Genomic DNA, 20,020 nt, shown 5'->3' with positions numbered 1-20,020 from the left:
TGTTTCTTCATTTTGGCTGCCTCTGTTTCATAGATCTCCTATGTCACTCTGTCTTCACTGGTAGCCTTATGTAATAGATGTCCTGTATGGCCTAGTGGCATAGTCTCCCTGATCACCTGTACCATGTGCTCTAGGAGTGTCCCTTTTGTGGGTATATGTGCCCTCTTGTTGTTGAGCCTTGATTTTTCTTGGCACATCAATGAGTGGGATTGACTCTCAGGCCGACTGGCTGTGAAGATTGGCCATACTCACATATGAGCTGCTATCAAGGGGCTGACTCCACAGAGTGGGATTTGCCCCTGCAGGTTCCTGTGCCTGTTGAGATCACACTTTGAGTGTGCTGCTTACAGGGCTAATTGGGTAATGCTGTGTTATTGCCTGCAGCCTACCTCTTGTATGTTTGTTCTGAGCCTCTTAAGAGAGGCTCCCATGCAGGCCAAGGTTAGCTGCTACCTGTGACTGGCCCAGGGCTAACTGGTCATAGCTACAAAGTTATTGGTGATTGTTCACTTCTTGTGCTGGACCTGGAGGCATGTGTGAGAGGCCATGCTGAGAACTAAGGCCAGCATCCACCAGTACTGAGCCTGGGGTAGCTCTGCAAAAGGCTATTGTAAGGCTCAGCAACTGAAAAGCTTGGGCAATACTTGAATTGGGTGCTCCGGGGTCCCGGGTAGTTTCCAGGATAGGGTGAGTGGTTTTTACCAGCTTAATGCAGGTTCAGTTGTGGTGCCAGCTCTAAGCTGGGGGCCCTCCCAAAAGTCTCAGAGCACACCAAGTCCAGCTGCCATCCACCTTGTGCATGCAGATCCTTGAGAGTTGTCCAAGAAAGACCGTAGCATGGGTGGGGCTGGTTTCCCACCACCGAAAATACCTCAGGCACGTGAGCTAAGGCCTGCTGTTTGCTGCTGAAAGAGCCCCCTGTGGAGCACTGAGCGGGGCTAGTTGCCCAGCCACTGAAAGCGCCTTCAGTGGTGCAGGAATTGGGTGGGATAGGCTATCAAAAAGTCACCAGGGTGGAGTGAGTAAAGTTCACCAGGCCAGTGCAGTTTCAGATTTGGCCGTGTTGGGGAGGGTACAACATAGGCAATATGCTGTTGGCCCACCCGCGATGCAGGAAGAGAGCTCAACAATGGATAACGTTGGCTATTTCACTAGTCCTCGCCCTGCAGCCATGAACCTCAGCCTTTCCTTATGTGTCTCTGGTGCCTCCCAAGTCAGCTTCCCTCTACCAGAGCCTGGGATGAGTTCTTGCAAGCAAGTAAGTCTATATATTGGTCCTTTAAGAGTATTTATCATTTTCCAGCAGCCTTCTTCTCACCTAGAAGGGCAGAATCCCTGCTGGTTTTCACTTTCAAATATTGTAGGGACTCCTCTTTCTGGCACTGAAACCCTGGGCTTGGTATCCTGGTGTGGGCCTGGGGCCCTTCACTCCTCAAATGGGACCTTTGCCACAAAAATGTCCCTTCTGATACTCAAACACCACATGTGGGGGTGGGTCCAGCCTGTTTCACATCTCCACACCTCCTACCAGTCTCCATGTGGCCTCTTTTTATGTTCTTAGTTACAGGAGTTCTGTCTAGCTATCTTCAGATGGTTTTCCAGGGTGATTGTTCTATAATTTAGTTGCAATTTTAATGTTGTCATGGGAGGAGGCAAGCATAGTGTTTAGCTACTCCACTATCTTAACCAGACTATTGCTTATACTTTATAAAGTTTTCAAAAATAATTTCACATATACATGGTTTACTGTTCCTTATTTGAGTATGTTTTAATAGCTACAATAGTGAAGATTTTCAAAATTATGTAGTTCTTTAGTTGAGGCAATACTATTAATCATTAGTTTATCTGAATTTTTGTTTTGACGTAGTAAACAACATTTCAGAAATGTAAATTATGAATATCTACTAAATACCTCACTTCTATGGAATATACAGTAAAAGGATACATAACTAACAAGACAGAAAAATTGAAAATGTTTTGAATAAAAAGATGAACACACTGCATTTTTCAACTATAGTAAAGAACAAGTTAAGTTTAAATGTTGCTTGAATTTTATTTTATTTATTTTTGTCAGACAGTCAGTAACTTAACAGACACGATATGAGTATTTAAAAATTATTAAATTGGAGTGTTAGGATAGGAGTCATTAAGCTGTAAATACAGCTCTGCAATATCAACCAAGCCCACAGAACCAGGACATTGCTAGCTTTCATAATAGAAGCAGAGGTATGTGGTGCTGGGTAGTCCAAAATCAAATTGAGCTCAAATTATCGGTATTGTGTAATGTAATTACTGACTTGCTTTGGACCAGTACACTTATATTTAATTGTTTAGTACTTCATTGGACTTGTCATTTTTGCCTCAAATTTCTATTTGTTACATTTTATTATATTTGAGTGACAGGCAAACTGAATTTATTATTAAATTAAATTTTCTTTAAGACAAGTAAATCATAGCTAACTCTTAAATTTTGTCCTTCGCCATAACTTGGATATTTTTATTGCTAAAACAGTAAAATATAATAGACTATGAGTTATAGCCTTAACACAGTAAAGCTTTTAAAGTTAAAACAATTTTGAAAATAGATGGTTAAGAAGTACTTGTAATCTTTTTTTTTTATTAGGGTGACATTGGTTAACAAAATCTAGTAAGTTTCAAGTGTACAATTCAACAGTAAAATATATATATAATGTTTATATATATTATACATATATAATATATATATATATATATATATATATATATATATATATATATATATATATATATATATATATATATTGCATTGCATGTCTACCATCCATAGTTAGATTTTTCTGTCATGACATATTTGACCTTTTACCACGTCTACCTCCCTACTCCCTGCCCCCACCCCCGATAACCACTAGTCTATTGTCCATGTCCATGAGTCTCTATTTGCTTGTCCTGTTTGTTTGTTGCTTTTAGTTTATGTCCCACATGTAAGTGATATCATGTGGTTTTAAACCTTTTCTGTCTGGCTTATTTTGCTTAGTATGATTATCTCAAGGTCCATCCATGTTGTCGCAAATGGCAGTATTTCATCTTTTCTTATGGCTGATTAATATTCCATTGTATATATGTACCACAGCTTCTTTAGCTAATCATCTATTTTAGGACACTCAGTTGCTTCAATATCCTGGCCACCATGAATAATGCTGCTATGAACATTGGCGTGCAAATATCTTTTCAGATATATGTTTTCAGTTCTTTGGGGTAAATACCCAATAGAAGGATTGCTGGATTATATGGTAGATCAATTCTTAGTTTTTTGAGAAACCTCTGTACTGTTTTCCAGTCCTACCAGTATCCTCTCCAACACTTGTTATTACTTGTCCTGTTGATAATAGGTATTCTAACATGTGTAAGATGGTATCTCATTGTGGTTTTGATTTGGATTTCCCTGATAGCTAGCAATGTTGAACATCCTTCCATATGTTTGTTGGCCATTTGTATCCCTTCTTGGGAGAAGTTTCCGTTCAGGACCTCTGCCCATTTTTTAATTGGATTGTTTGTTTTTGTTGTTGTTGTTTTATTGAGTTGTATGAGTTCTTTGTATATTTTGGACATTAGGCCCTCATCGGTGGTGTTGCTTGCAAATATATTTTCCCTCAATTGGTTCTCTTTACCTTGCTGACAGTTTCTTTTGCTGTGCAGAAGCTTTTTAGTTTGATGTAGTCCCATTCATTTATTTTTGCTTTTACTTCCCTTGCCTTTGAGATCAAATTCATAAAATCCTCTTTGAAGTCCAAGGTCCTTGAGTTTAGTTTCTCTGTTTTCTTCTATGCATTTTATCATTTCAGATCTTGTATTTAGGTCCTTAATCCATTTTAAGTTAATTTTGTTGTGTGGTCATAGACAACAGTCTAGTTTCATTCTTTTGCAGGTGGCTTTCCAGTTTTCTCAGCACCATTTATTGAAGAGGTTTTCCTTTCTCCACTGTATGTTTTTGACTCTTTTGTTGAAAATTATTTGCTCATATATACATGGCTTTACTTCTGGACTCTCGATTCTGTCCACTGGTCCATGTATCTGTTTTTCTGCCACTACTGTGACATTTTGATTATTATCGCTTTGTAGTATAACTTGAAGTTGGGCAAAGTGATGCCTCCAGCCTTGTTCTCTTTTACTCAGGATGGCTTTGACAATTCGTGGTCTTTTGTGCTTCCATACAAAACTGATGTTTTTTGTTCTATTTCTTTAAAACATGCTGATGGAATTTTGATGGAGATTGCATTAAATTTGTATAATGCTTTAGGTAATAAGGTCATTTTAACTATGTCGTTTCTTTCAATCCAAGAACATGGAATATCTTTCTATTTCTTTATACCTTCTTTAACTTCTTATAATAGGGTCCTATAGTTTTTATTATATAGGTCTTTCACATGTTTTATTCTTTTTGTTGAAATTTCAAAAGGGATTATTTTTTCCACTTCTTTTTCTGACACTTCATTATTAGCGTATAGGAATGCTATGGATTTTTGAACATTGATTTTTGATCCAGAAACTTTACTGTATTTGTTTATTGTTTCTAGTAGTGTTCTTGTGGAGTCTTTAGAGTTTTCCATGTAGAGAATTATGTCATCTGTAAATAGTGACAGTTTGACTTCTTCATTTCCTATTTGGATGTCTTTTATATCTTTCCCTTGCCTGATTGCACTTACTAGCACCTCCAATGTTATACTGAATAACAGTGGTGATAGTGGACAGCCTAGCCTTGTTCATGATCTTAGAGGAAAGGTTTTTAGTTTTTCACCATTAAGTATAATGTTGACTGAGGGTTTGTCATATATGGCTTTTATTATGTCAAGGTACTTTTCTTCTATACCAATTTTGGTAGGTGTTTTGTTCATAAATGGATACTGTATCTTGTCAAAAGCTTTTTCTGCATCTATTGATAGGATTATATGATTCTTATTTTTTAATTTGTTCATGTGGGATATTTCATTAATCAATTCGTGTATGTCGAACCATTCCTGTGCCCCTGGATGAAGCCCACTTGATCATGGTGTAAAATTGTTTTAATATGTTGCTGTATTCAGTTCGCTAGTATCTTATTTAGGAGTTTTGCATCAGTGTTCATGAGAGATATTGGTCTGTAGTTTTCTTTTTTCTTTGTTATCTTTAACTGGTTTTGGTATCAGAGTAATATTGGTTTCATAAAATGAGTTAGGAAGTATTGCCTCCTCTTCAATTTTTTGGAAGTGTTTGAGGAGAATAGGTATTAAATTTTCTTTGAATGTTAGGTAGAAGTCACCGATGAAGCCATCTGGTCCTGGACTTTAATTCTTGGAAGATTTTAACGTATGTTTCAATTTCCATACTGCTGATCAGTCTATTTAGATTTTCTAGTTTTTCTTGATTCAGTCTAGGAAGGTTATATCTTTTAAGTACTTATCCATTACTTCTAGGTTATTAAATTTGGTGCAGTACTTTTTCATAGTATTTTTGTATGTTCCTTTGTATTTCTGTGGTGTCTGTAGTAATTTCTCCTTGTTCATCCCTGATTTTGTTTATTTGTGTCTTTTCTCTTTTTTCTTTAGTGAATCTAGCCAAGGAGTTTGTCAATTTTATTAAACTTCTCAGAGAACCAGCTCTTTTTGTGCATTTATTTTTCTATTGTTTTGTTTGTTTGTTTGTTTTCAATTTCACTTAATTCTGCTCTAATTTTGAATATTTCTTTCCTTCTGCTGATTTTAGACTTCATTTGTTCTTTCTTTTCTAGCTTTTAAGATGATATGTTAGGTTGTTTATTTGGGCTTGTTTTTGTTGAATTAGGTCTGTAATGATATGAATTTTTCTCTTATTACCGCTTTTTCCATGTCTCAAAAGTTTTTAATATGTTGTACTATCATTATCATTTTTTTCTATGTGTCCCTTGGTCTCTTTATTTATTCACTGACCCAGTCATTCTTCAGTAGCAATGTTGTTTAATTTCCATGTATTTGTGGTTCTTCTCGCTTTCTTTTTACTGTTGATCTCCAGCTTCAAATCATTACGATCAGAGAATATGGTTGGTATGATATCAAACCTCTTATATTTGTTGAGGCTATCTCTGTGTCCCAGTATGTGGTCAAACCTTGAGAATGTTTCATGTGCATTAGAGAATAGTGTATAAACAACTGTTTTGGGATCAAAGGCTCTGTAAATGTCAATTATGTCCAGTCTGTCTAATGTGTAATTTAAGGATATTATTTCCTTATTGATTTTCTGTGTGGAAGATCTGTCCATATCTGACAATGGGGTATTTAGGTCTCTCACTGTGATTGTGTTTTGGTTTGTTTTTCCCTTTAGTTATGTTAGTAATTACTTTATATATTTCGGAGTTCCTTGATTGGGAACAAAGATATTAATAAGTGTTATATCTTCTTGGTACATGATTCCCTTTATCATTATGAAGTATACCTCAGTATCTTTCTTTATCTTTTTTATTTTGGAGTCTATTTCATTCGATATTAGTACCGTTGCTCCCTCTTTTCTCTGAATGTCATTTTCCACTCTTTCACTTTGAGTCTATATTTGTCTTTTGAATTGAGATGTGTCTCCTGGAGGCAGCATATGGTTGAGTTTTGTTTTTTGAGCCAATCTACAACTCTGTTTCTTTTTATTGGTGAGTTCAGTCCATTTACATTTAGAGCGGTTATTGAAATATGAGGTTTTCCTATAGCCATTTTATCTTTTGCTTTCTGGTAGCTCTGTGTTTCCATTGCTTCCTTGTCCTTGTGTTTCTGTTTGTTTGTTTGTTTTTATTTTGTCTGGTTATGTTGATTTTTATTCTGATCTTTCTTGTTTTATGCTATATACTTTGCTTCTGAATCTTTGGCGTGTGGTTACCATTACAAATATGTAAAAGATAGTTATATACATCTAGTAGTCCATTTTCTTCTGTGTGTGCTTCATCTCCATTTCCTTTCATGAATTTGGATTTTCAAATCCTCCCATTTTCTTTTATTGTTGTCTTAATTTGTTCCTGTGTATGCCGAATGTTTATTACTATCTTGCTATAGCAAATCTCTTCTTATTGTTTAAGCTTATATTGCCCTGTTCTTAGTAAGGGTTGCACTCCTCTGCTTCTATCTGTCTGCTAGTCACCTTACTCATAGTTATGTATTTCTTTGTCATTTTGTTTTAGGTGAGCTGATCCTTTTTAGTATTTCCTGTAATGCGGGCCTCGTAGTGGAAATTTCCCTCAATTTATGTATGTCTGGAAAGGAGTTTATTTCTTCTTCATATCTAAGGGAGATCTTTGCTGAATGCATTATTCTTGGCTGGTAGTTCTTTTCATTCACTAGTTTGAACATTTGATTCCACTCCTTTCTTGCTTGTAAGGTTTGTGCTGAGAAGTCTGACAATAATCTCATGGGTTTTCCTTTATAAGTTACCGTCTTCTTTTCCCTGGCTGCCCTGAGAATTCTTTCTTGTCATTAATTTTTGATAATTTTAATAATGTGTCTTGGAGAAGGACTTTTTGGGTTGAGATAATTGAGTGTTCTGTTGACTTCTTGAATTCCAAGCTCTAATTCATTCCTTAGATTTGGGAAATTCTCATCAGCTATTTGTCTAAAAATGCTTTCTAATCCCTGTTCCTTTTCTTCCCCTTTGAGAATCCCATCAGTCTTATGTTTCCTCTCCTGATGGTATCAGTTAGTTCTTTTATTTCTCTTTTATTATTTTTTATTCTTTGATTTCTCTCTTCTTTCTTCTGATTTATTTCTAGATTTCTGTCTTTGATCTTTTCTTCCATTTGGTTGACTCTATTTCCCAAGCTTGCTATTTTATGCATCATGTCTTTTAGTATGGTCTTCATCTCCAGAAGTTCTGCTTGGTTCTTTTTAAGGCCTTACTAAAAACAAAACAAAACAAACAAAACAACAACAACAACAACAAAAAAAACATTCTGCTGATCTAGTTGTTTTTTTCATTCCTAGAAGTGTTGGTATGAATTATTTTGGATCTCATTGAGTTTTTTAGAAGTACCATCCTGAATTCTCTGTTATTTAAGTTGCATATTTCTATGTCTGTAAGCTTATTTTCTGGAGATTTTTTTCTTTCTTTCTGAGATGACTTGTCACCTTGGTTGTTCATAGTGTTTAAAGGACTATTTCTCCACCTGGGCATTAATGGAAATGTACTCTGCTTTTTTTCCAGAAAGAAGATTCATTATATAAAGGTTACTCTTTAGCCTGTTGCTAAGAAGGCATTTTTCTTTTGGTTTCCAGTAGGTGGCATCTAAGCCTCTCAGATCCCTGCTTTATATAAAGCCTTAATAATGCCTTTTTTTTTCCTTATAAATATTCAATCACGATCACTACTCTCAGTCTCAGTCCCTGTCAGTGTTAGCGATAGTTTCGATAGTGTTTGCTCAGATTCCCCTGGGGCTCTGCAGTTTTGGGGATCGGATGATATGGGGGAAGGTGCTTTTTGGGTTGGAGGATGGGAGTTGTAGCTCAGCCTTGCATTTTGCAACCATGGCTGGTAATAATCAGTTGTTGCTTCTCTGCCATTCCCACTTCTCTGCTTTCTGCCCTGATCCCCGGGCTTTGCCACTGCATGGAGCTCACAGCTCTCAGGCAGGACTATTCAGGATACCTCCTGCACCTTCTCTTCTCCCCTTCCTCCTGCAGGAGCTCCAGCTGTGAGAGGCAACTTCTTTGTTTCTCCTGGTCTACCTCCCTGCTGAGACGGTTCTGACCTGTGGTAGCTCTTATTCGTAGATTGCTCGCTCAGACATGCTAGTTGCAGTTTGGGTGGTTTTTTGTTGCTGTTGAGTTTTAGATGTTCAGCTTATTGTTATTTCAAAGGGAGAGATATGGGGACATCTCTCACTCCGCCATGCTTCTGACATCACCCCAGTACTTGTAAAGTTATGTCTTTGTGGGTGATTCAGAAGCTATGATATCTTTCCTCGAATTTCAAGAACTTGTTTTCATATTTTGAGGCAATTCATATAAATAATAGAAAATTGTGAAGTCTCTGGTTTAAGCCTTGAAAACTTAAATGCTATGGGGCATGACAATGGCCTTCTTTGTTTATATATTTTTGTGCCTCTTTAAACCTAGTACTCTGTGTGGATTGTGATGAGGTCTTTATGTGATATCGGGGTGGTTTGTTAAGCCTAGAAAACAAAGGTCCTTGACTTGTTTTACATGTGGTCCCACAACACGTCTGGATTTGACCCTACTCTCTAATTGAAGATTATCAATGCAGGATTTGTCATAGAAGCAGAGGCTAAGAGAGTGCTCACTGAAGAACAAGTAAGAGACTTCTATAGTCGAATAGCAGACCAGGTAAGAAAGTTAAAAAAAAAAAAGCCACTGTGTTTTCAAATGCAGTGGATTCTTATAATTTTAGATCCTCATTATAGAAAATCAAATGAATAAGTGTGACCAACAAAATAAGCTCTTGGTGTTCTATTGGTGTCCATATCGTGGTAATGTCAAAGATGATGGCTCTGGAGAAATCTTCAGTAGAAATAGTGGCAGCCAAGCAAAAGTGAATGATCCGATTGTGTTCTTTTGGAGTGATGATCTCTTTATGTTACTTACTTGAAAACTCCCTGCATCACCTCTGGAAGTGAATATTCATTCAGGCCATCTCTATACATTTTTATACCATTTTGAAGAATCCTTGTCATACACTTCACAGGAAAGTTGTAATTTTTTTCTGTACCCAAAGGACTTTCTCTCAATCTATTTTTTTAAGTTCTCTCTAGCCTGAAGAAATATGACAAAGGCAGCACTGTATATTGAAAAGTGCACTGGCTTGGGGGTCAGGAGACAGAGTTTGTACAAATGCACTGTCCAATATGGTAGCATTAGATACATGTGGCCTTTTGAATTTAAATTAAATAAAATTAAATAAAAATTCAGAATCTCAGTTGTACTACTTACATTTTAAATGATCCATAGCTGCATATGACTACATATGTTGGAGAGCACAGGACATGTTTGTTGTCACAGAAAGTTCTGCTGAACAGCACTTTATAAATTAGCTAAACCAGTCAAACCATCTTTTTCGGCCCCAGAAAGGAGTTGGAACAGCTCCATCAATATCACCTAGGAACTTTTGAGACAATCCAATTCCTGGGCCCCGCCCTAAATCCACTGAATCATAAACTCTGGGATTGGACTCCAGAAACCTGTGTTTTAATAAGCCCTCCAGAATATTTGGAAGATTTTAAAGTGTGAAATAGTTATAGCTTGTCTAAAATCAATCCCTGCTAACCGTGAACTTCTTCAAAAATGTATTTGTTAATAAGAGCTTTATAAAGATAACATCCCCTTGCCCAGTAATCATGAAAGGGAAGATGCCACTTGACTTAGGTAGTGGCTGTCATGTTAGTCTATACATTTCAAGAATCTGAACAGTTTGTCATTTTATTTTGTAGCCTGACTTTGAAGATTTTGTCCCTTTAATGACAAATGGCCTAAGCTATATTCTAGTTATATCTCAAGGAAATAAACAAGAGCCTCCCTGGGAAGAAACTGTAGCTAATCCCGAGTCTGAACTTGAACCATCTGAGGGTCAACATGAAATGACCACACCTACAGTGATGGAGAAGAAGTGGGACAGGTAGCTTGAGACCAGTAATTTATCATTTACAATGTCTTAGTAGGTAATGTCCAAATATCTCAAAATCTGAAGACAAATATTTTATGTCGAAAAATTTGTAATTATTTCTTCCAGTCAATCTAAAATACGTTATATTTAGCAAAGCTGGGATTGTCCTGAATGTTTATATCAAAAGGATTAGCAAGGGAAGAACTTTCCATTTGTCTTTCTACAGCTTGGCATACCAGTCTGGCCTCATGGGCTGGGGTTCTAGGGGTATATCATGGCCATGAACAATCCCTCCCAACTCCATGTCTTCTCATCTCCCTACATTTCACTTCCACCTTCCCTGTGTCCTACAGACATCAAATGTACTCTTCCCTTTTACTTAAAGCCATTAGTGGTTATACATTGCTAGGAATTAAGTAGTTGTATGTTTTTGTTAATGGGTTTTTAAATATGTAAATAATTTATAGAATCTTGGTTTTATGCACTGCTATCTGTGCATTTTATTTATCTGAAGACTCAGAAAATCCAGTTTGACACAAAGGCTATCTGAGCTGTGCCTAAAAGAAAAGTGAGTGAGCAGGAATATAATGAGAGCAGCTGTCTTGAGGCTTCATGATGTGTGTCTTACCATGCTGGGAAGCCCATCTCCATTGTACCTTCTGCCTGGGAATCTCCAGAACTTTCCTTGTTGTCTTATTACTGAATCATTGTGGCTTTTCTTAAGTAGCTACATCTGCTTGTTCCTGCTAGTTTTCAGGTAGCAGGGAAACCCTAATTAATATAAATCCAAGCTTTAAGTGGGATAGAGGGACTCATAAGGTAAATCAACTGCTGACATAGTCTTTGTAAATAGTGTTACTTACTTTCAGAGTTTTAAGAGAAAATAATGATCAGTGGTCAGAAGGAAGATTTGGGTAGGCAGAGTTTAGCTCAAAAAGATATTAGATTTTATACCAGAATTTTTCAGCCATACAAAAAGTGTTCTGTGAAACAGTCATTAATACCAAGTGACGTAAAAGAAGTCAATATTGCATGGTGCTGTTGTTCAGGTAAATCTCCATTATGACCAACTTTGAGACGCAGTTGTCTCCAATTGTTCAATACCCATATAACAAGATGAACAATTTAGGCAACTGTCAGGGTGGAGGTGAAGTGAGATGTGTTAACTTTGTTTTGGCAAAGTCTGTAGCATTTTTTTTTCTAAACTTAGAGATTCCTTTTGCCTTTGGCCCATGTTTATCCAAAGCAGTGGCCACAAGCAGGCAGCATGGAGTGATGGGGAGCATGTTTGTCTGGGTATCAGTTTTCACAGCTGCCTCCAGAACAACAGGTGCACAGTATAGTGGTTAGACATTTATATAATTTACAAAGTGATTCTCTCAATTAGTCTAGTACCCACCTGTCACCATACATAGTCATAACAATATTATTGACTATATTCCCTATGTTGTACTTCATATCCCTGTGACTATTTCGTAACTACCAATTTGTACTTAATCCTTTCACCTTTTCACCCAGCCCCCCAAACCTCCTCATATCTAGCATTTGCCAGTTTGTTCTCTGTATCTATGAGTCTGTTTCTGTTTTGTTTTTTAGTATTTTTTGTTATTTGAATTCCAAATGTAAGTGAAATCATATGATATTTTTCTTAATCTCTCTGATTTATTTCACTTAGCATAATACCCTCTAAATCCATCCATGTTGTCCCAAATGGTAAGATTTCTTTCTTTATATTCCATTGTATATGTGGACCACTTCTTCTTTATCCATTCATCTATTCATGGGCACTTAGGTTGCTTCTATATCCTGACTAGCACTGCAGTGAACATAGGAATGCATATATCTTTTTGAATTAGTGTTTTGATTTTATTTGATAAATAACCAGGAAATTGAGTTGCTGAGCCTTAAGCTATTTCTATTTTTTAATTTTTTGAGGAAACTCCAAACTGTTTTTCATAGTGGCTGTATCAATTTGCAATCCCACAATGGTACAGGAGTATTCTTTTTACTCTATATCCTCACCAACACTTGTTATTTTTTGATTTATCGATGATGGCTGTTCCAACAAGTGTGAAGTGACATCCCATTGTAGTTTTAATTTGCATTTCTCTGATTAATCATGAAGTGACATTGAGCATCTTTTCATCTGTATGTCCTCTTTGGAGAAATGTCTATTCAGGTCATGTGCTCATTTTTAAATTGAATTATTTGTTTTCTTGGTGTTGAGTTGTATGAGTTCTTTATTTTGGATATTAACCCCTTATTAGTTGTATCATTGGTAAATATCTTTTCCCATTCAGTAGGCTGTCTTTTCATTTTGGGTATGATTTTCTTTGCTGTGCAAAAACTTTTTTGTTTGTTTGTTTCTGTTGCTGGAGGAGATATGTCAGGAAAAAATATTACTAAGAGCAGTGTCAGAGAGTCTACTGCCTATGTTTTCTTCTAGAGTTTTTATGGTTTCAGGTCTTACATTTAAGTCTTTAATCCATTTTGAGTTTATTCTTGTAGATGTCTGTAATCTTTGACATTTTAATTATGACGTGTCTTGGTGTGCACCTGTTTGGATTCATCGTGTTTGAGACTCTCTTATGTGCTTCCTGGACTTGAATGTCTATTTATTTCTTTCATTAGATTAGAAAAGTTTTCTGTCATTTTTTTCTTCAAATCAGTCCCTTCCTCTCTGTCTTCTCCTTATGACATTCCTATGATGTAAATGCTGTTATGCTTGATGTTGTCCCAGAGGTCCATTAAAACTATCCTCATTTCTTTGATTCTTTTTTCTTTTTACTCTTCCAATTGGGTGTTTTCTGCTACTTTGTCTTCCAAGTGGCTGATTTGATCCTCTGCTTCATCTAATGTGTTCTTGATTCTCTCTAGTATATTCTTCATTTTGGTTATTGTATTTTTATTTCTGACATTTAAAAAATCATTTTTATGTCCTTTTTTATGCTTACTGTCTCTTTGTTGAAGTTCTCATTAAGTTCCTTGATCATTCTTATAACCAGTGTTTTGAACTCTGTCTCTGGTAGATTGCCTGCCGTCATTTTATTTATTTTATTTTATTTTAATTTTTTTTTAAGTTTTGTCTTGTTCTTTCATTTGGAACATGTTTCTTTGTCTTTCCTTTCCTTTTTGACTGTCTCCTTGTGTTTGTTTCTGTGTATTAGGTTGACCTGCTATGTCTCACAGTCTTGGCAGAGTAATAGGTGTCACTTATGTTGTAGGTGGCCCTAGGGGCCAAATGGCACAGTATCTATGGTCACTTGAGCCAGTTGCTCTAAGATTGTCCCTTGTGTGGGCTGTGTGTGTCTTTCTGGTGTAGTTGAGCCTTGATTGCTGTTGACACATCAGTGGGTGGAATTGACCCTTAGGCTGACTGGTTGTGCAGATTGGCTATAACCATAGGATATGGGCTGTTGTTCGTCGCTGATCCCATGGAGTGAGATTCGTCCTAATGGGCACTGGTGCCTACTGAGACCACCCGCTGGGTGTGCCACTTGCAGGGTTAATCAGGTGGTGCTCTGTTGTGGTCAGAAGCTGGCTACCAAGTATGTCATTTCTCGGGCTTTTGGGAAGCACTCCTTTACAGGCCTAGATCAACTGCTGCCTGTGACCTGCCTGGGGATTCCTGGTAGGAGCTACAAAGCAGTCTGCATTTGATTGCTGCCTTTGCTGGACCTGGAGGCACATGGGAGAGACCACACTGAAAACTGAGACCTATTGCCACTAGTACTGCCTGGCATAGCTTAGCAAAAGGCCCAGGGCACCTTAAGACTTGATCTTGCCTCCTTGCTCTCCCTAAGGCTCACCTGCTAAAGAGCCTCAGATGCAAGTTGGATGAGGCAAGGTCTCACAGAATCACCAGGGTGGGGTTAATGGTATTCACCAGGTTAATGCAGATTCAAATTTTGTACCAGTGCTGAGCCTGGGGCCACTTAGCAAAAGACACAGAGCACACTGAAGCCATCTGACTCTTACCTGGGGCCCATGGACCCCTAAGAGTTGTCCAGGAAAGACTACAGCATAGGCCTACCCTGGCTTCCCACTGCAAAAGACCTTCAGGCGGTGCTCAGGTTGCATGGGGCGGGGTACCAGGGAGTCACTAAGGTGAAGCGAGCAGAGTTCACCAGGCAATGCAGATTCAGATTTTGAGATATGATTTATCTTTATGTGAAATTAAATTTGTATTTGTTTTTCTATACCCTAAATTATTTGTGAATATATTACCAGTTTTAATTTTCTGGCATGGGGTTATTAAACTTCACTTTATAATATCTTAAATTATATTTTGGATTTCAACAGTTTACAAGACTATATAGAAAGACAACATCTATCTCAGTTTTGTGATATTGAAGAGAATATAGCTAATGTTAATAAGTTTATTGATATCTTCTTCCCTGATTTTAAAAGTATAACAAGCATAAAATTAGAAAGAATATTGGCATTACTTCGACCAGATCTCTTTAAAAAAAAGAAAGGTAAGAAATAAAGTATAAATCGTTTAACTATTTCATACATGGGATTCAAATAAACTGTAGTATAATTATATTAAAATAGTTTTAAATTTTAACTTTGAAGAAAAAATATCTAAAGTAAAATATTAATTTACTAATTTCTCAATAATAAAGAATAAAACATTTCTGTAGTTGAAGAGTTTTCAAAGTATTGTCTAAGCTATGAATTTGTTAGAGTAGATTTTAACACGGCAGGAATTATTACATAATAAAGACTATATGCTTTCATGTCTGAAATGCTTTGATTCAAAACTTGGATCAACACCTTATTAATAGTGTGATTTGAAAAAATACTTTACCAAGTCTATTTCTTTTTGTGTAAAATTCAGAAGATTAAAATGAGAAACAAAGTGCTTGGCACTTACAAAGTTATTTTTAACCTCATCCCATATTCACAAAGCAGAGTGAACATTGCAGAGTAAGAACATAAACCATAAATTCACACTATTAATTCTTTCTCAAACCTAGTGTATGAAAATATAATGTTATTTGTATATTGATCTTGTATTCTCTGACTTGCTGAACTCACCTAGTTCTAGAAGTTTTGATGTAGTCTCCTTGAGAATTTTTATGTAGACTAGGATTTCTTAACCTCAGACCTACTTCAAGTTGGGGCTAGATAATTTTTTTGTCGAGGAAGACTCTGTCATATGCATTGTAAAATGTTTATAACACCCTTGGCCTCTACTCACTACATGCCAATAGCATTCCTCTATTCTCAGTTGTGACAACCAAAAATGTCTCCAGACATTGTCAAAGGCACCCCTGGGTCACAAAATATCTGGCTGAGAATCATTGATGTAGACAATATCATCTGCAAATCAAGACTGTTTTACCTCTTCCTTTCTAATCTGTATGCCTTTTATTTCTTTTGCTTACCTCATTGGGCTGACTAGCTAGACCTTTCTATATGATGTTGAATAGAAGAGATGAAAGTAGACACATTTGCCTTGTTCCTGACTTTATAGAGAAAGCATTCAGTCCTTTAACATTAAATATAATGTTAGTTCTATCTATACTTTATCAAATTAAGAAAACTTCCACCTACTCTTAGTTTGAGGAGATTTCTTTTTCTTTCTTTCTTTTTTTCTTTCTTTTTTTTTTTCTTTCTTTTTCTTTTTTTTCTTTCTTTCTTTCTTTTCTTTCTTTCTTTCTTTTTCTTTTCTTTTTCTTTTCTTCTTTCTTTCTTTCTTTCTTTCTTTCTTTCTTTCTTTCTTTCTTTCTTTCTTTCTTTCTTTTCTTTCTTTATCACAAATGGATGTTGTATTTTCTCAAATATTTTTTTCTGTTTCTACTGATATGATTGTTTTTTTATTTTCCTGAATTTGATGCTATGACAATTACTTTGATTTATGAATGTTGTATCAGCCTTGCATTCTCTAGATATACCACACTTGATAATTGTATATTGTCCTTTTTACATATTTCTGGATTTGATTTTTTAATATTTTGTTGAGGACTTTTGTGGTTATATTCAATAGGGTTATTTGTTTTCTTTTCTTGTAATGTCTTTATCTGGTTTTGATGTCAGCATAATGAGGGCCTTATAAAATGAGATGAGAATTAGTCATTCCTCTTATTTTCTGTAAGAGATAGGATTAATTGATTTTATATTTTTCTTAAGTGTTTAGTGTAATTTACTGGTAAAACTATCTGGGCTTAGAGTTTTCTTCTTTGTAATGTTTTATTTACCTTTTAAAATCTTTTTTTTAATATGTACATATTTTAAGTGAATAGACTTCATAATTTAGAACAGTTATAGATTTACAAAAATATTAAGAGGGATAGTACAGAGTTCCCATATGCTTGCCTAACAGTTTCTCCAATTAACATCGTATGTTATTGTGATATGTTTTTACAATTTAGTTTACATTAAGGTTTACTCTTTGTTTTGTACATTTTATGGTTTTTGATAAATGTATAATGTCATGTACCTCCTTTATAGTTTCATACAGAATAGAATCACTGCCCTAAAAATCTCTTGTGCTTCATCTTTTTATTCCCCTCTTTCTCCCTCCTAAATCCAGGCAACCATTGATCTTTTTTCTGTCTCTATAGTTTTGCCTTTTTCAAAATGTTATACAGTTGGAATCATACAGTATATAACCTTTTCCGACTGATTTCTTTTACTTAACAGTATGCATTTCAGGTTCCTCAGTGTCTTTCTGTGGCTTGATGGCTCATTTATTTTATTGCTGAATAATATTCTATTGTATGGATGTATCAAAGTTTTTCCAGTTACCTAATGAAGGACATCTTTGTTGTTCTCAGTTTAGGGCTATTATGAATAAAGCTACCATAGGCATTCATGTGCATTTTTTTGCATGTGTAAACAAAAGTTTTCAACTCAGTTGTGTAAATACCTAAGAGCATTCATACTATATCATATGATCTATGATTAAACTATGTTTAGCTTTGTAAGAAACTGTCAAAATGCCTTCCAAAGTGGCTGTACCATTTTCCATTACAAACAGCAATTAATGAGAGTTCCTGTTACTCTACATCCTTGCCAACAGGTGGTTATTCAGATTTTTTCCCCCTATTCTAATACTATTCTAATAAGTATGTAATGATATCTCATGTTATCTTAATTTACAATTTATTAATGATATATGATGCTGAGTATCTTTTTATACACTAACCTCCATCTCTATATCTTCTTTGGTGAAGTGTCTCTTCAGATTTTTTTGCCCATTTTTACTTATTGTTGTGTTATAAGAGTTCTTCGTATATTGTGAACACAAGTCCTTTATATATATGTGATTTTCAAATATTTTTCCAGATTTTTGGCTCTGTGGTTTTTAAACAGTGTCCTTTCCAAAAAAGTTTTTATCTTTAATATAGTCCAACTTATCGGGTTTTTTTTTTCTTTTTGTTCTTTTAATGTTTATACTAAAAAATTATTGCCAAATCCAAGGTCACCTAGATTTTCTCCTCCTTTATCTTCTAGAAAATTTATAGTTAGGTATTTTACAATTAGATCTATAATCCATTTGAGTTAGTTTTTGTGAAAAATATAAAGTCTGTGTCTAGATTATTTTTTTCATGTGCATATTCAGTTTTTCGGGCACCATTTGTAGAAAAGTCTATCATTGCTCCACAGTACTACCTTTGCTTATTTGTCACAGATCAGGTGACTGCATTCATGTGGGTCTATTTCTGGGTTCTCTATTCTGTTCCATTGTTCTATGTGTCTATTTTTTTGCCTATCCCACACTGTCTTGATTACTATAATTTTATAATAAGTTTTAAAGTAGGTAGTTTCAGTCCTCCAACATTGTTTTTCTCTTTCAGTATTGAGTTGGCTATTCTGGGGTTTTGCCTTTCCATATAAACTTTAGAATGAGTTGTCAATATCCACATCCACAAAATAACTTGCTGGGCTTTTGATTAGGATTGTGTAAAACCTAGAAATCAAGTTAGGAAGAATTGACATCTTAACAATTTTGAGTCTTACTATTTATGAACAATGAATATGCCCCCATTTATTTAGATCTTTGATTCCTTTCATCAGAGTTTTGCAGTATTCCTCATTTAGGTTTTGTACATATTTTGTGAGATTTCTATTCATGAATTTCATTTTCTGTATGCTAATGTAAATGATATTATTTTAAATTTCAAATTCCAATATTCATTGTTGGTATATAGGAAAGTTATTGACTTCTGCATATTAATTGTAACCTGCAAACTTGCTATAATAGTCTCTTATTAGTTCCAGGAGTTTCGTTGTTTTGAGGGGATTTTCTATATAGACAATCATTTCATCTGTGAACAAAGACCATTTTATTCCTTCCTTCCCAATCTGTATATCCTGTCTTTCCTTTTCTTGTGTTATTTCACTACCTAGGTTTTCTAGTATGATATTGAATAGAAATAGTGAGAGAGGATAGCCTTGCATTGATTCCAGTCTTAGAGACAAAGCATATAGTTTAGAAAATGTTTGCTAATGAGATACTTCCATGAGTGTGTGTGTACATATATCTGTATGATTCCCATGTCATGAAAAATTGGAAATAGAACCATAATCTGATATAAGAGTATTGCTCCCCTTAAATTAAAATCTAATGGGCTATTTGTTTTGCAAATTTTAAAATTTCATATTAGAATAAAATGCATTATATGCCCTTATGATAAATATATTCTATATTATGTGTATAAGCAATAATCTAGCAGTTTAAAACTCATGTGACTTTTATTTAGAGGATGTTTTGAATATTATTCAAGATGAAGGCTTTAAAATACTGATGCAAAGACAAATAGTATTATCAGAAGAAGAAGCACAAACACTGTGCAAGGAATATAAAAATGAAGATTATTTTGAAAATCTTATAGAAAACATGACCAGGTAAGGTAGAATTTAGGTGTAGAAAGCACAGTTTGATTTACTTTTGAATCATTTAAATCTTCTCTTAACTTTTATTTCTGTCAAGTTGCCAGTTCTCTCAATTCTGTAAACATGTGCTGAGTCTGCTTCTTTTCCAGTCTTCCTCCTATGTCGTCTCTGCTCAAATATCGGTCTTCTCTAGTACTCTTGGAATATTATTAGAAAAATGGAAAGGTTCAGGTGAAGTTACTAGAGTCCAGTTCAGTTGAGTGGCAGACATCAGAGTGTGCAACAAGTCCAAGCAGAGGATTGACTGACTCTCAAAGGCTTTGATAATCCTAAGGATTACTAGTTCTAAGAGAGGAATGAAATGCTAGAAATCTATCAGATTTCTAGAAGAGTAAGTAAAATAGCAACTTGGGAAGAAATCCAGCAAGGGAATATAAATCTGCAGGATCATGGGAACAATATAGGAACCACTCTATCAGAATTAAGGCCCTTCTTTTTTACTTCAAATCGCTGCTTCCGTATTTTTATAAATATGTTCTTAAGAATCTTAATTTCAGACTCTTGATAAAAGGATTATTTTGACTTTTTGTAGTCT

General features: G+C 35.3%; 1 protein-coding gene across 1 annotated transcript in view; it reads left to right on the top strand.

Annotated features, from left to right (window-relative positions):
- Positions 1-20,020, top strand: part of NME8 (NME/NM23 family member 8) — a 40,044-nt gene that overhangs the window by 15,465 nt on the left and 4,559 nt on the right. The window contains exons 8-11 of the mRNA XM_039849261.1: positions 9,213-9,305; positions 10,406-10,590; positions 14,881-15,056; positions 19,293-19,437. Of these exons, the coding sequence (XP_039705195.1) occupies positions 9,213-9,305; positions 10,406-10,590; positions 14,881-15,056; positions 19,293-19,437 (599 nt within the window). The remainder of the gene's footprint in view (positions 1-9,212; positions 9,306-10,405; positions 10,591-14,880; positions 15,057-19,292; positions 19,438-20,020) is intronic.

This window comes from Pteropus medius, unplaced genomic scaffold, assembly GCF_902729225.1.
Source record: "Pteropus medius unplaced genomic scaffold, Ma_sr-lr_union100, whole genome shotgun sequence".
Classification (NCBI taxonomy): domain Eukaryota; kingdom Metazoa; phylum Chordata; class Mammalia; order Chiroptera; family Pteropodidae; genus Pteropus; species Pteropus medius.
This window is presented reverse-complemented; position numbering and strand designations above follow the sequence as displayed.